Here is an 11,727-nt window from a genome sequence, read left to right as displayed (position 1 = left end):
GTGTGTGTGTGTGTGTGTGTAGGTTATCAGAGCAAAGGTCTGGTTCAGAGGAGAGTTCAGCGGAGCTGATCTTTGGTGGCAGCCAGGAGAAGGATGAAATCGAGCAAATGTTTCCCAAGGTTAGTGTCAAAACCACAGGGACAGTAATCCGATTTAACACAGGCAGTGATTACATTCTCTTTACTTCAAGCTACCTTACTTTCGTTTCCTCAATTTTATCCCACCATCTGTTATTACCATCTTACATTTAACAAGCCAAAAATTAAAGGAATAGTTTGACACCTTGGGAAATATAATTATTTGCCAAGAGGTATATGAGAAGATTAATACCACCCTCATGTCTGTACAGTACGTATGAAGCCACCGCCAGCAGCCGGTTAGCTTAGCTTAGCATGAAGACTGGAAACAGAGGGAAACCGCTAGTGTGGCTATGTCCTAAAATAACAAAATCCACCTACCAGCGCCTTAAAAGCTCACTAATTAATATGTTATATCTTGTTTGTTTAATAAATGAAAAAATTAAAGTGTTAAAACAACAATTTGGGATTCTTCGTTGGTTGCACGGCACCCTCGTATCTGGCCAAGAAATAGTCCAGCACATAACCCCACTGTAAAACCACAAATTGTTGTTTTTACACATGACCTTTAAAGGTGTTGGTAATTTGATTTTGTTACCTTTGGGCAGAGCTAGGCAAGTTGTTTTCACATGTGTACGGTTTTTAAGCTAAGCTAAGCTACCCAGCAGCTGGCTGTAGCTCCATATTTAATGCACAGATATGAGAATGGTGTATCATCTAACTATTAACATCTAACTAACATAGTACTATGTGATTGTTTAGGTAACAAATCAGAGTAGAGATGCAGCTTGTGTCGAGGAAAAGGCTCATCATGCCTATGGCTCAAGGAGTGAACAGAAGATTTGTTGAAGTTTATTGATTAAATTACGACACTTTGGAGATTTTAAAGATGGCAGAAAAAGAATATTAAGAGGTGAAAGAGACATAGAGACCGATATCTCAAATCTTTACAGTAAAATCAGAGATCAGGCCAGAGGCTGGTAAATAGACTCAGAGAAAAAGTGAGAACATTGGAGATGAGGTTATGCTCAGGTGCCGAGGTGAGCATATACAGACAGGCACGCAGGACTCATTTTTCTCTCACCTCTGTGTCAAAATGGGTTTGAGCAAACAGAGGACGAGCCTGGCTGGAGGGAGAGCAGGGGAAGGCAAACAGTGGTCAGACAAGACTGGTCAAAGTTAGCAGGCATGCAGGAGCATTACTCACCACAGCTCCGTACTGACATCTCAGATCCTCCGCTGCTGGAGAGGCTTGTCACCCCTATTGACATCCTGAGGGCGTCAATCTGAGGATCAGGCTTTGGGTGTTTGTGAGACACCTACAGTACTTAATAAAGTATATGTGGGAACTGTGCTGAAGTGAGGAGACCACAACCACCACAGTTGTTATATCATTCCAAGAAGTAAAGTATGTTTTTCTTTAGTTATATTTAGTTGGGTTGCACTTCTCTGAGTGATAGTTTATTCACTTACATCTGAAATAATACATTTAAGGAAATAAATCTCCAAGGTGCCACCAGTTTTCACCAATCTTCTCTCTTGTTTACCTCACAATAATATGTGCATGGATTCCTTTTGAACATTATAAAACAGTGTGAGGGAGGTATTAGCTCTACTTTATGGTACTTTTTGAGATCATATTTTGTTTTTGTTTAATCAAGTTACATTATATTGTCACGTTCTTCAATTATATAGTCTACTACGTTCATGTGATAAGTTAATGTGGCCACCTTTAAGGACAACACCAGTGTTTCTGCATCATTTGGCCCATTTAAAACAAATTGTGTGTAGTTCATATGACTGCCAATTATTTTGCAAAGTGCTTTAGATACATGACTGTTGCCACATGGCTTCCATTTGCTTAAATATAAAAAACAGCTAATTGAGACTTGGAACTTGTTTGTCTTAGGTATTAAATTACAATCAATGTTTTAGAAACACATGTTATAGCCAAAGGTGTTGTTGAATAGAAGTTTAGATTTTTCAAATCAATATTCACTCATAAAGTGCATGCCAAATTGTAAGTTTAATACAATTAAAGCAGATGTTGATAGTAACATCAGTTTAGTGCATTTTCATACCCTACTTACTCAAGTGGAAACCAGAGGTGGTCTGGAAGGTGAGAATATCAGAATTGAAAATGCAGTACACAACATTTTATAAATAATGTGACTTGTAGTAAATAGGTTAAAGCATGAACAAACTGTAGTCTTTTAAGCTTTAAAAACGGAGCAAAGCAAAGTCAATACAGACTTGAATGTGTTCTCTGGGGTTTATTTGAGCTGCACCTGCATTTTATCCTTTGAGGATAGGGGTACTGGGCAGGGGCACCTATTCAATTCACAGTGCTGCAATCCCACATCAGGAAGTGGCCTAGTGTGACAGTTAGCGCTGGGTGGGGTGTTGGAGGAGGAGGAGAGAGGCGCCAAATGGGACACTGGGACTGTGGGAAATGACACTGGCTATGACACCTCTAACTTTTACACCACGGTTACCTCAGCTTGTATACAAGGGGATGTTTCTTTTTAAATTACAAAATGATTAATGGGCAAGGAAATGATAGATGAATGTAATATGTGCCACCCACAGATGAAAGCCCCCACATTTGCAACCTTACAGCCTAACTTTATGAGGAACTTCCAGAGCAAGATGCCGGATTTGGTATGTCAGCTTTTAACATTGCCTCTTTTAGTTACAGTGTGTTTGGAGCCCAGCACAACAACAGAGGGAAATGCTCATGTTTTCTATTTTTTAACAGATTATCTCTGAGATTCCTGAGAAGAGCAGGAAAGCAGAGATTTACTTGAGACGGCTGAGACAAATGCATGATCTTTGTTTAACCAACATGGATTTCTCCCAAAGGTTGGTAATTCATCAAACAGGCAGACACGTGCAGAAAATGATGCACTGAAATGGATAATTTAACATTTTTCTATAGGTTCAGAATTTGTTTTTAGTAACATTCAGATCTAATGAGGGTACAGAAGGTCAGAAAAATTCTTTCAACTGCTCTTTTAACTGAGTGGGGTTTGTTTTTCTCTGCTTGCTGTGAACTCTGGTCCAGACTGCTGGACAGGGAGACGGACTCACTGTACTGGCAGGAGGAGCGAGGCGACCAAGATTTGGTTAGTAACACAAACCGGCCACAACACAACACAACACCACAGGGCTCTATGGAAGCTAACACGTAGCTGTCACACACTATCTGCCTTTAACGTTTGTTTTTTCTTTAGAAGCCACCATGGCAACAGGTCACGCCAAATAAAATTACCAGCATACAGTAGTTATTTGTGAGCATGACACTGCTGCACTACATGTTTGGTTGCAAATCAGTTCATATATTTTATGAATGAAGTTATCAGTGAGAGTTTTTTTTCAGGTGCTTCCAGGCATTGACTCCAAACAAGGAAAGATGAGCCAAACCAACCAGCCACCTCCCTGCTCTCTGAAACAGCCAAGAAGTGTCCTGAATGACCAGCCTTCATGTCCCCAACGGCAAAGCAGAACGACTTTGACCAGGTGAATGAAGACAAACGTGCATAACCCTATTTTTTATTTGTTTCTTGAAGACAAAAGGCTGATTGTACGTGTGTGGGCGTTTTCTTGGCAGCCGCCGACGCTTTGAGACTCTAGTTTGGGACACAGCAGTGTGCTGCCGTAAAACACCTGATCCCTTATCCATTGAAGATGTGTGTCAACAAAAGCATGTAGAGGTAAAATTCTTATTCAGATTGAAGTAATTTTTCTAAAGACTGTATTGTTTGTTTAATATAATTTTCTGTTCTCTCTTTTAGATAATTGACTGTGGGTTTAAGCTGTGGAGAAACTATGCTGAAAACACAGATCACTGAAGATATCTGCACCATCGCATCTCTTTATGGGGAATATGTGCCGTTATTATTGTGTCAATTACCTGTAATGTACAGTTTACTATTAATCTAAATCTCTCATCTGTGTCAGATACACTTTACTCCCCTTTTTTACATTAAAATCACGTGTTTTGTCCATGTCACACTGGTTAACTACTATTATGTACTTTTATACTGTCATAACAATATTCTACATAATAACAATTCTATATTATATTTTAGTAATTATTCAATTATTTAAATACATCACTTGTTGATTTTATCTATCTATCTATCTATCTATCTATCTATATCTATCTATCTATATCTATCTATATATATATATCTATATATATATAGATATATCTATATATATATATATATATATATATATATATATATATATATATAGGGAGAGTGAGATATTAAAGTCCTTATGCATATAGGTTGTCTGAAATAAAAGTTAACATTAAACAATTTGAACTGTGATACAAACAGATGTGTGATGATTATAAAGATTGACACTTCAGTGTTGTATGTAATAAAAATATTAAGCGTGGTTGCTGCACTTTAGTGTAATTTCATATATTTGTCACGGTTTCATTAATGATATTAGAAGTTGTTCTTTCATCCCATAATTGGCACAGTGTTGACCCACTAACATTTAGGACAATTCTTTTGAAAATGTCCTTAAAATGTGTCCCAGTTAGAACAATGTACCAACATTTATAGTGTGTTTTTAACATAAAATAGGCAACTTTTCGCATAAAAAGTTCAAGACATCAGCAACAAATTTGCAATGTAATCTTCTGGGGCTGGAGACCAACTCTGCAGTGGTTTGGATTCTGCAGGTGTGGCTTTGATCTAAGTGTCAATATTTACAGGTTGATGTAATAAAGTAGGTTAAACGGCTTTATTCAAAACGCTGTCATCCTGTGGACCTGAATGATATGGCCACTCCCAGCCAATCGCTGACAAGCCCGCAAAGATCAAAGAGGAGATGAGCCAACCACCTCTGCTCCAAACAGCCATTCCGAGATGGAGCTTCTCCTCAGCCTATATATTTGGAAGCTGTTCATGGCTGGTCAATGTCCTGAGATAACTGCTTATCTTTGTGGAGACACAAGAAGAAGAATCAGTTTGTTCTAGTAAGACCCGTGATTACAACTATTCAGCCATGGAGCTGTTGGACAGGATGGCCACAGGAGCCGGCGAGTGTCCCGGGAGCAGTCAGCACCGGGTGGACCACCTCCTCAGTGCCGTGGAGAGTGAGCTCCAGGCCGGCAGCGAGAAGGGCGACCCCACGGAGAAGGAACTGAAAGTCTGCCTGGATGAGAGCGAGCTTTGGCAAAAATTTAAGGATCTTACAAATGAAATGATTGTTACAAAGAATGGCAGGTGAGCTCAAATACACACAAACTGTATGAGATGGATAGATAGATAGCACTGAATGCAATATTTTTTTTTATCTTTCTCTATGTCAAGGCGCATGTTTCCGGTGCTGAAAGTGAACGTTTCTGGATTGGACCCGAACGCCATGTATTCTTTTCTGCTGGACTTCGTATGTGCAGACAACCACAGGTGGAAATACGTGAACGGGGAGTGGGTCCCCGGTGGCAAACCCGAACCTCAAACTCCCAGCTGTGTCTACATCCACCCAGACTCTCCAAATTTTGGTGCGCACTGGATGAAAGCTCCTGTCTCCTTTAGTAAAGTCAAACTCACCAATAAACTCAACGGAGGAGGTCAGGTAAGGAGATATTGGGGGGGGGGGGATATCCCCCAGATACAACAAGTTCAGTGTCTTCCGTGTTTTTTTCTAAATTATTTGCTTTCAATTTCAAAATAAAATAAATATAACCATAGATGTTATAATCTGTTGTTTTGCAGATAATGTTAAATTCCTTGCACAAGTACGAGCCACGCATCCATATAGTGCGGGTTGGAGGCCCGAGGAGGATGATCACCAGCCACTCTTTCCCAGAGACACAGTTCATTGCAGTAACAGCATACCAAAACGAAGAGGTTGGAAATAAAGTATTTTTAAGATAAAAATGGTTTAAAACTAATGTCACTAAAGTAACAATAACGGTTCTTGTACCTGCGCAAAATTTTGATTGATGATTATTGATGTTGATTGATTTTTATTGGTGGCAAACCAACCATTGTTTAGCTGTTGTTTATGATTGGATTTCAGATAACTGCTCTTAAAATAAAGTACAACCCTTTTGCCAAGGCCTTCCTGGATGCAAAGGAGAGGTAAGAATACGCATTGTCTTTTACAAGAACATTTTATTCATGTTTTTATGTAAAAGTTTAGTTTAACATTATGTCAAGTATATCATCAATCATTTTCAGAAGCGATAATAAAGACATAAGAGAAGATGCCAATGAAAACCAGCAGTCGACTTACTCTCAATGTAAGTATTATATTAATTTGTTTCCCATTCATTTCATCTCACACTTTGTAAAGTATATGGCGCTCATATGGTTTCATCATGTCTCTTCTACTCTGTGGAGCCAGTAGGTGGTTGGTTTATTCCAGGCACAGGCTCTCTCTGTCCTCCTGCCAGTCCTCACAGCCAATTTGGGAGTCCTATCTCCCTCTCGCCGTCCCCCGGCTGTGAGCGCTACTCCTCCCTGAGGAACCACCGCTCTGCCCCTTACACCAGTCCGTACGCCCATCGGACCAACTCGCCCAGTGAGTGTCCCCCTCTGCCTTTTACCTTAGTACATCCAGGAGTTACACCACGTCCTCCCTGGCTATTAACAAGAAGCTCAAACAAATGTTGCTGAGCACGGAATGTTTTGCATTCCTCTGGCTTTTGTTAGTGGAGCCACAAAGCTGTAAATGGTTGAGCTTCAGACGAGGAATGTATGGAGAGAATATTCACACCTTTAACTGTCATGCTGATATCAGAGCAGTAGAAAGTCTTGAATTATACTGAGAAAACAACATGTTTAGTAAAACATTATTTGATTTCTGACAAAATGATTTGAAGCCACTAGTGACCTGTGTACCTACTAAACCCCAGTGTCTCTGTTTGTGTTGCAGTCAGTTACTCCGATAACTCAGCCTGTCTATCGATGCTCTCAAGCCATGATAACTGGTCCAGTCTACAGATGCCAACACACTCCAGCATGATGCCCATGACCCACAATTCCAACTCTGGTACCAACTCTAGGTTTGTGTAGTTCCTATTTGTTACTTTTTATTGCATCAACTTAACACACGTCACAAACACTAAGAACAACTGTACAACGTTACAGTTAACAGGACATTAGAAGATTCTTTGTCACAGGTACAAGATAAACATACAAAGAGTAAACTCAGCAATTATGAGTCCAATAGTTTTATGCATGTCTGTTTTATTTAGCAGAGTTGAGTAAGAATTATATTTTTGCCTAAGAAATGAGTGAAGTTTGGTAGACCTTTCTGCTTTGCTTAGGTAAATAACATCTTACCACCAGATCAAAACTATGTATCTCTGAGGCTAAAGGAGTATGAGGAGCTGACTTTGGAAAGCAAAATAAGAAAACAAACACTGAGAATGTTTCAAAATTGAAAAGTTTTCTTGCAAGGAAAAACCAGATGAATAAGGGTTTCATCATTCATTTTTCTGCCGTGACCTTCTCCATAACCTAAACCATCTTAACTCTTTCTCTCCAGGAGACCATTATCTCTTTTTAAAAAATCACAATCCTTAAATGGATAGTTTGTGGGTTTTTTTAAGGGGGCCTGTATAAGGGATCCATAGTCAGTGTAATAACCGTAGTAGATGGTAGTCCGCATGTCCCCAGTTTGGAGAAGCACGAAAGCTAAGCAATGTACCGCTGTGGACAGGGTCACCAGCAAAATGAATTTTAGCCACCTAAAAGAAGGCCCACTGAACAATTCAATATCAGTTCAAGTGTACGCTATATTTAGAATGTTTTCAGTGCTTTGCCTTGCCTTCAGAAATTCCAGTCCATTTTCTCAACCATAGAAATTTTGTATAAATGTATAATGGACTTATAACACAACCAATGAAAAAGGTTTCCCCAGAAGTATGCCCTACTCTCTCCCTTTCGGCTTGCTGAGTGTCCTGCAAAAGTTATTCTTCTGTGTGCTGTCGTTTGAAAATGTATCCCCATGTCTCCACAGTGAATGCCATTTTGTCGTCAATGTCATAGACACTCATTTTAATTTTCGTTCATTGGCTGTCTCTTCCATAATCCTTTGAAAGTCTGACCCAAACAACTGATCTCCAACAAAGTTGTGCATTGCTTAGCTTTCGTGCCGGTATAACTCTCTGCTTCTCCTAACTGGGGACACACAGACCGCCATCTACTGCAGGTAATACACTGACTATGGATAAGTAACTAAGTAGCTAATACAGCCCCGCTTCAAAGAAATCAATTATCATTGTCTGATAGGTTTTTGTGTATTTCTTCTTAATTCTCCGCATGTATGTTCTCAATTTAGTTCAGCTTTACATCTTGTCTTTTTTGTTGCACTTTAAATAATTTCTTAACATTCTCTATCTAATGTACTGTAACTCATTAACATATTTCACAAACTCAACACACTTTAAGGTAATTTATGGACACCATTTTTTAGCTTTTGCATGATTAGCACTTCTTTAACATCTTAAGAAGAGATGATTAAGAGGTTTTCTATCCGTGTTTCTGCACAGTCAGTACACCAGCCTGTGGTCTGTGAGTAACTCGCCCCTGACTCCCGTGTCCCAGAATGGAGGGATAAACAACAGCCTGAGCTCCCAGTTCCTTCGAGGGTCCAGCAGCCACTACCCCAGCCTGTCTCACTCAGTCACAGTGCCCTCCTCTGGCTCTCCCATGTACGACAGCATCACAGTCACAGAAGTGCACGACACAGCTCAATACGACACCTCTCCACAGGGCAGACTACCTTCAGCCTGGACTCCTGTGACGCCTCCGTCCCTCTGATGGAAGTGTGTCTGTAAGCTTCTGGAGAGATGGCCATGAAATATTGTGACTTAAAGGAAGAATCAACCCTAACATTAATTAAGTTTCATTTGTTTCTAAATTAAATTTCACAAGCAAAAAGACTATTTTCAGTTAAGAGTGAAAAAATGTTTCACTTTCTGATTGGTAGAAGCAAAATCTGGAGTCCTTGAACTAACCTTTAAAAATGGGCTTTGGTCTCAATTAATTACCTAGAGTTTCTTTCAAAAATAACAAAATGAATATGTTTATTTGTTTGGTTTTTGGTTGATTTTTCCTTTAGGTAAACTAAAATCCATTTTAACTTGCTTATATTAAGCATGACTCCATGGTATTCACAGCAATAAGCAAATGAAATGTACAGTTGAAAAATGTTAAATGATTTTAACTATTGTTTATAGTGAAAATGAGAAGGCAATTAAGGTTTACCGTGTAAATAGATAAATGAGGCTTTTTGTACAACACTGATGCCGTTTATGATATTATGTTCCTGATTGTTTTAAAAATTAAATGAAAAGGTCTAAGGTCAACATTCTGCTATGCAGATGATCCACAGCTATCCATATCATTCAAAAAACATGTTGAGATCTCTGCTGTTCTTGAGTCCATCTACATGACATTAAAAACCTGAATGCGCTTTACTAAATTGTCCAAATTCATCCTACTTGGTCACAGTGCTCATTTAGTTTTTCCAGTGCCATTGTGACTCCACAATGGGAAGTTTCACAGAAGCACCACAAGTGATTTAATTTACTGATAAGGGGGATGCAACCAGATTTCTAGCCTATTTATTTCATCCTTACAGACAGTATGTGGCTATGGACTATCCTCCAGGGGACATTTTTTAAATTATAATTTGCATGTGTGGTCAGGTCCAGGTCCATGGATCTCCAGGGTTGCTTTAGATTAATGGAGGTCCCCAGCAGCATAAGGGACAGCTTGAGTTGAGTGTTCTTTGGTTCCTTAGGAGAGAACATTGGGTCAGTGGTCTAATTGCAATCTCATTAGCGGTTCTTGATAAGTTTTCCATCATTTGTACAGAAATCACTCTGTGCTAAAAGCACTGTTTTGGTGAATCATCTGCCTTCCAATGCTTGGTTTTGTCTCTCTTTGAAATAAACATCCAGTCAGCTGTTTGATTAAATAAGCTGGACTGGACTGGTATCTCCTGTAGCTGCTGAAAAGAACAAAACAAATAGAACATACTCTGAAATGTACTTTCAAATGAACTCGATTTTACAAAAACAACACTCTAAATCCTGTATGAGCTTAACATTCCTCCTATCACACTCAAAAATGAAAAGTAAATATTTTATATGGGCGGTGTTTTTTATTTTTTACTTAAACACAGGCTTTTACTATTTTTTCATGTCAAAATTAGTGACGTTACCTTCAAAATATGCAGTAAAAGTATTTGCTAACTCAGCTCATCCTCTGGCGCTCTTTTTGAGCGTAGACTAATAGAGAAAGTATTTTGCACACATGGGTGAGGAATTACATCTGTGTACATCTGAAGTTTGGGAGTGTTTACAATGTATCAATGTCAAGGTGAGAAAACCCCTGATCAACACTCAACTTTAGTCCTCACATCTTGTTTCCATTCGCATCTCCCCTGGCATGAGGGCATTTTGCAGTTTTCCCCTAAAGGATACTGGTGACACAACGTGTGTCAACTCTTCACCTGAGCTCTAAAGTTGTTTAAAAATATCTTCAAAGTCGGATAAAACATGTTATTCGCACTTTGACAACAGGAAACTATATTTAGTACCTGCTTTTTCTAGTGGTTCAGTAAAGCTAAATCACACTGAATCACATAATTAAATTTAATATTTTTATGGCTGTACTGTTTACGTCATATGAAATACTACTGGTATGTTTTTGCCTCCCTGCTATTCAACTGCCCATTCCAGACTTATCTGACATTTTTAAAACATTGTGATCCTGGAATGGAATTTCAAATAAAGTTAACTAAATGTATTAAATGTCCACTTGCAAAAATATTTTCATTGGACTATCACTAAAGCTGTAGTCAAGAATAAATAAGCTTAACACTGTTTTCAATTGAAAAATTACTTACTATTTATTAAAATTACAGAGCTGTTCCATCCCCCTTTAAGTATGCACAGAGTTTTTTAGCACCATCCTGTCATAGTACAAGCCCAGACGTGCATTTTATTAATTAGGTGTGAAAAATGTATTAAGTCTTGTTAATACTGGCATGACACGAAAATGAAATGAGGACATACTACAGTGTGGTTATTTTTTGTGTGTTTACCCTACTAAAACCTATGACACCTAACCTATTTTTTACTTTTTTTACCAAAAGTATTAACATATGATAACTTGTGACCAACAACAGAGGGTGGACTGCTCATTTCTTAAAGCCGTTGTAAGCAAGATAACAGATACAGATCTCAGATGAATTACAACTGCTTTGTTGAGTAAAACCAACAAGATACACCTGATAATCTCACCACACTGGCACTGTGTATTTAGATTAGCACCTTTTTTTGATATTATATATATTTGCACTCTTCTTACTTTGTACTGCAACTGCTGCACAACAATTTATTTGGACAAAGTGCTGCAATGGAGGCTCGGTTTAGGGCAAGATGGTCAGACCTGCCTCCAGTCTTTTCCTGATGTTTTGCTAACCACACACGCGTTGGCTGTATAAACTTTTCAATAGATTGCAAACTGACATTCATGTTAGCTCGAAGTCTTGAGCAACAGTGCAAGTCTTGTGTGGTGCCCCAACTGGTCATAAAGCACAGAACAACCATTGCCCTGTAAAATGTTGTAAAAAAAATCTGTCACTGTATATTGTTTTCTGTTTT

General features: G+C 38.8%; 2 protein-coding genes across 3 annotated transcripts in view; both read left to right on the top strand.

The window, feature by feature from the left end:
* Window positions 1–4,209, top strand: part of si:ch211-130h14.4 — a 13,667-nt gene extending 9,458 nt beyond the window's left edge. Inside the window, exons 9-15 of the mRNA XM_046071404.1 lie at window positions 23–119; window positions 2,667–2,738; window positions 2,836–2,939; window positions 3,142–3,202; window positions 3,457–3,596; window positions 3,688–3,790; window positions 3,872–4,209. Of these exons, the coding sequence (XP_045927360.1) occupies window positions 23–119; window positions 2,667–2,738; window positions 2,836–2,939; window positions 3,142–3,202; window positions 3,457–3,596; window positions 3,688–3,790; window positions 3,872–3,928 (634 nt within the window). The 3' untranslated portion in view covers window positions 3,929–4,209. The remainder of the gene's footprint in view (window positions 1–22; window positions 120–2,666; window positions 2,739–2,835; window positions 2,940–3,141; window positions 3,203–3,456; window positions 3,597–3,687; window positions 3,791–3,871) is intronic.
* An 822-nt stretch (window positions 4,210–5,031) lies between these two features.
* tbxtb (T-box transcription factor Tb) lies at window positions 5,032–9,531 on the top strand. Of its 2 annotated transcripts, none has more exons than XM_046070815.1 (8): window positions 5,032–5,323; window positions 5,411–5,675; window positions 5,816–5,950; window positions 6,123–6,184; window positions 6,284–6,345; window positions 6,450–6,626; window positions 6,981–7,110; window positions 8,602–9,531. In XM_046070815.1, exons 1-8 carry the CDS (start codon window positions 5,103–5,105, stop codon window positions 8,870–8,872), a joined length of 1,323 nt encoding a protein of 440 aa, XP_045926771.1. In that variant the 5' UTR covers window positions 5,032–5,102; the 3' UTR covers window positions 8,873–9,531. The 2 variants fall into 2 exon arrangements, with proteins under 2 accessions (XP_045926771.1, XP_045926770.1); XM_046070814.1 differs by having other exon boundaries at window positions 6,263–6,345.
* The last annotated feature ends 2,196 nt before the right edge of the window (window positions 9,532–11,727 follow it).

The sequence above is a fragment of the Micropterus dolomieu genome, linkage group LG15 (assembly GCF_021292245.1).
Source record: "Micropterus dolomieu isolate WLL.071019.BEF.003 ecotype Adirondacks linkage group LG15, ASM2129224v1, whole genome shotgun sequence".
NCBI lineage: Eukaryota > Metazoa > Chordata > Actinopteri > Centrarchiformes > Centrarchidae > Micropterus > Micropterus dolomieu.
Note: the sequence above shows the minus strand (reverse complement) of the source record. Positions and strands in the feature narration are given on the sequence as shown.

What these genes read in the sequence shown, in the direction of transcription:
- tbxtb (XM_046070814.1), top strand. Translation starts at nt 5,103, where the DNA reads ATGGAGCTGTTGGACAGGATGGCCACAGGAGCCGGCGAGTGTCCCGGG. An exon ending in AACTCAACGGAGGAGGTCAG is followed by an intron (nt 5,676 to 5,815) that starts GTAAGGAGATAT and finishes GTTGTTTTGCAG; the next exon opens with ATAATGTTAAATTCCTTGCA. An exon ending in GCAGTCGACTTACTCTCAAT is followed by an intron (nt 6,346 to 6,449) that starts GTAAGTATTATA and finishes CTGTGGAGCCAG; the next exon opens with TAGGTGGTTGGTTTATTCCA.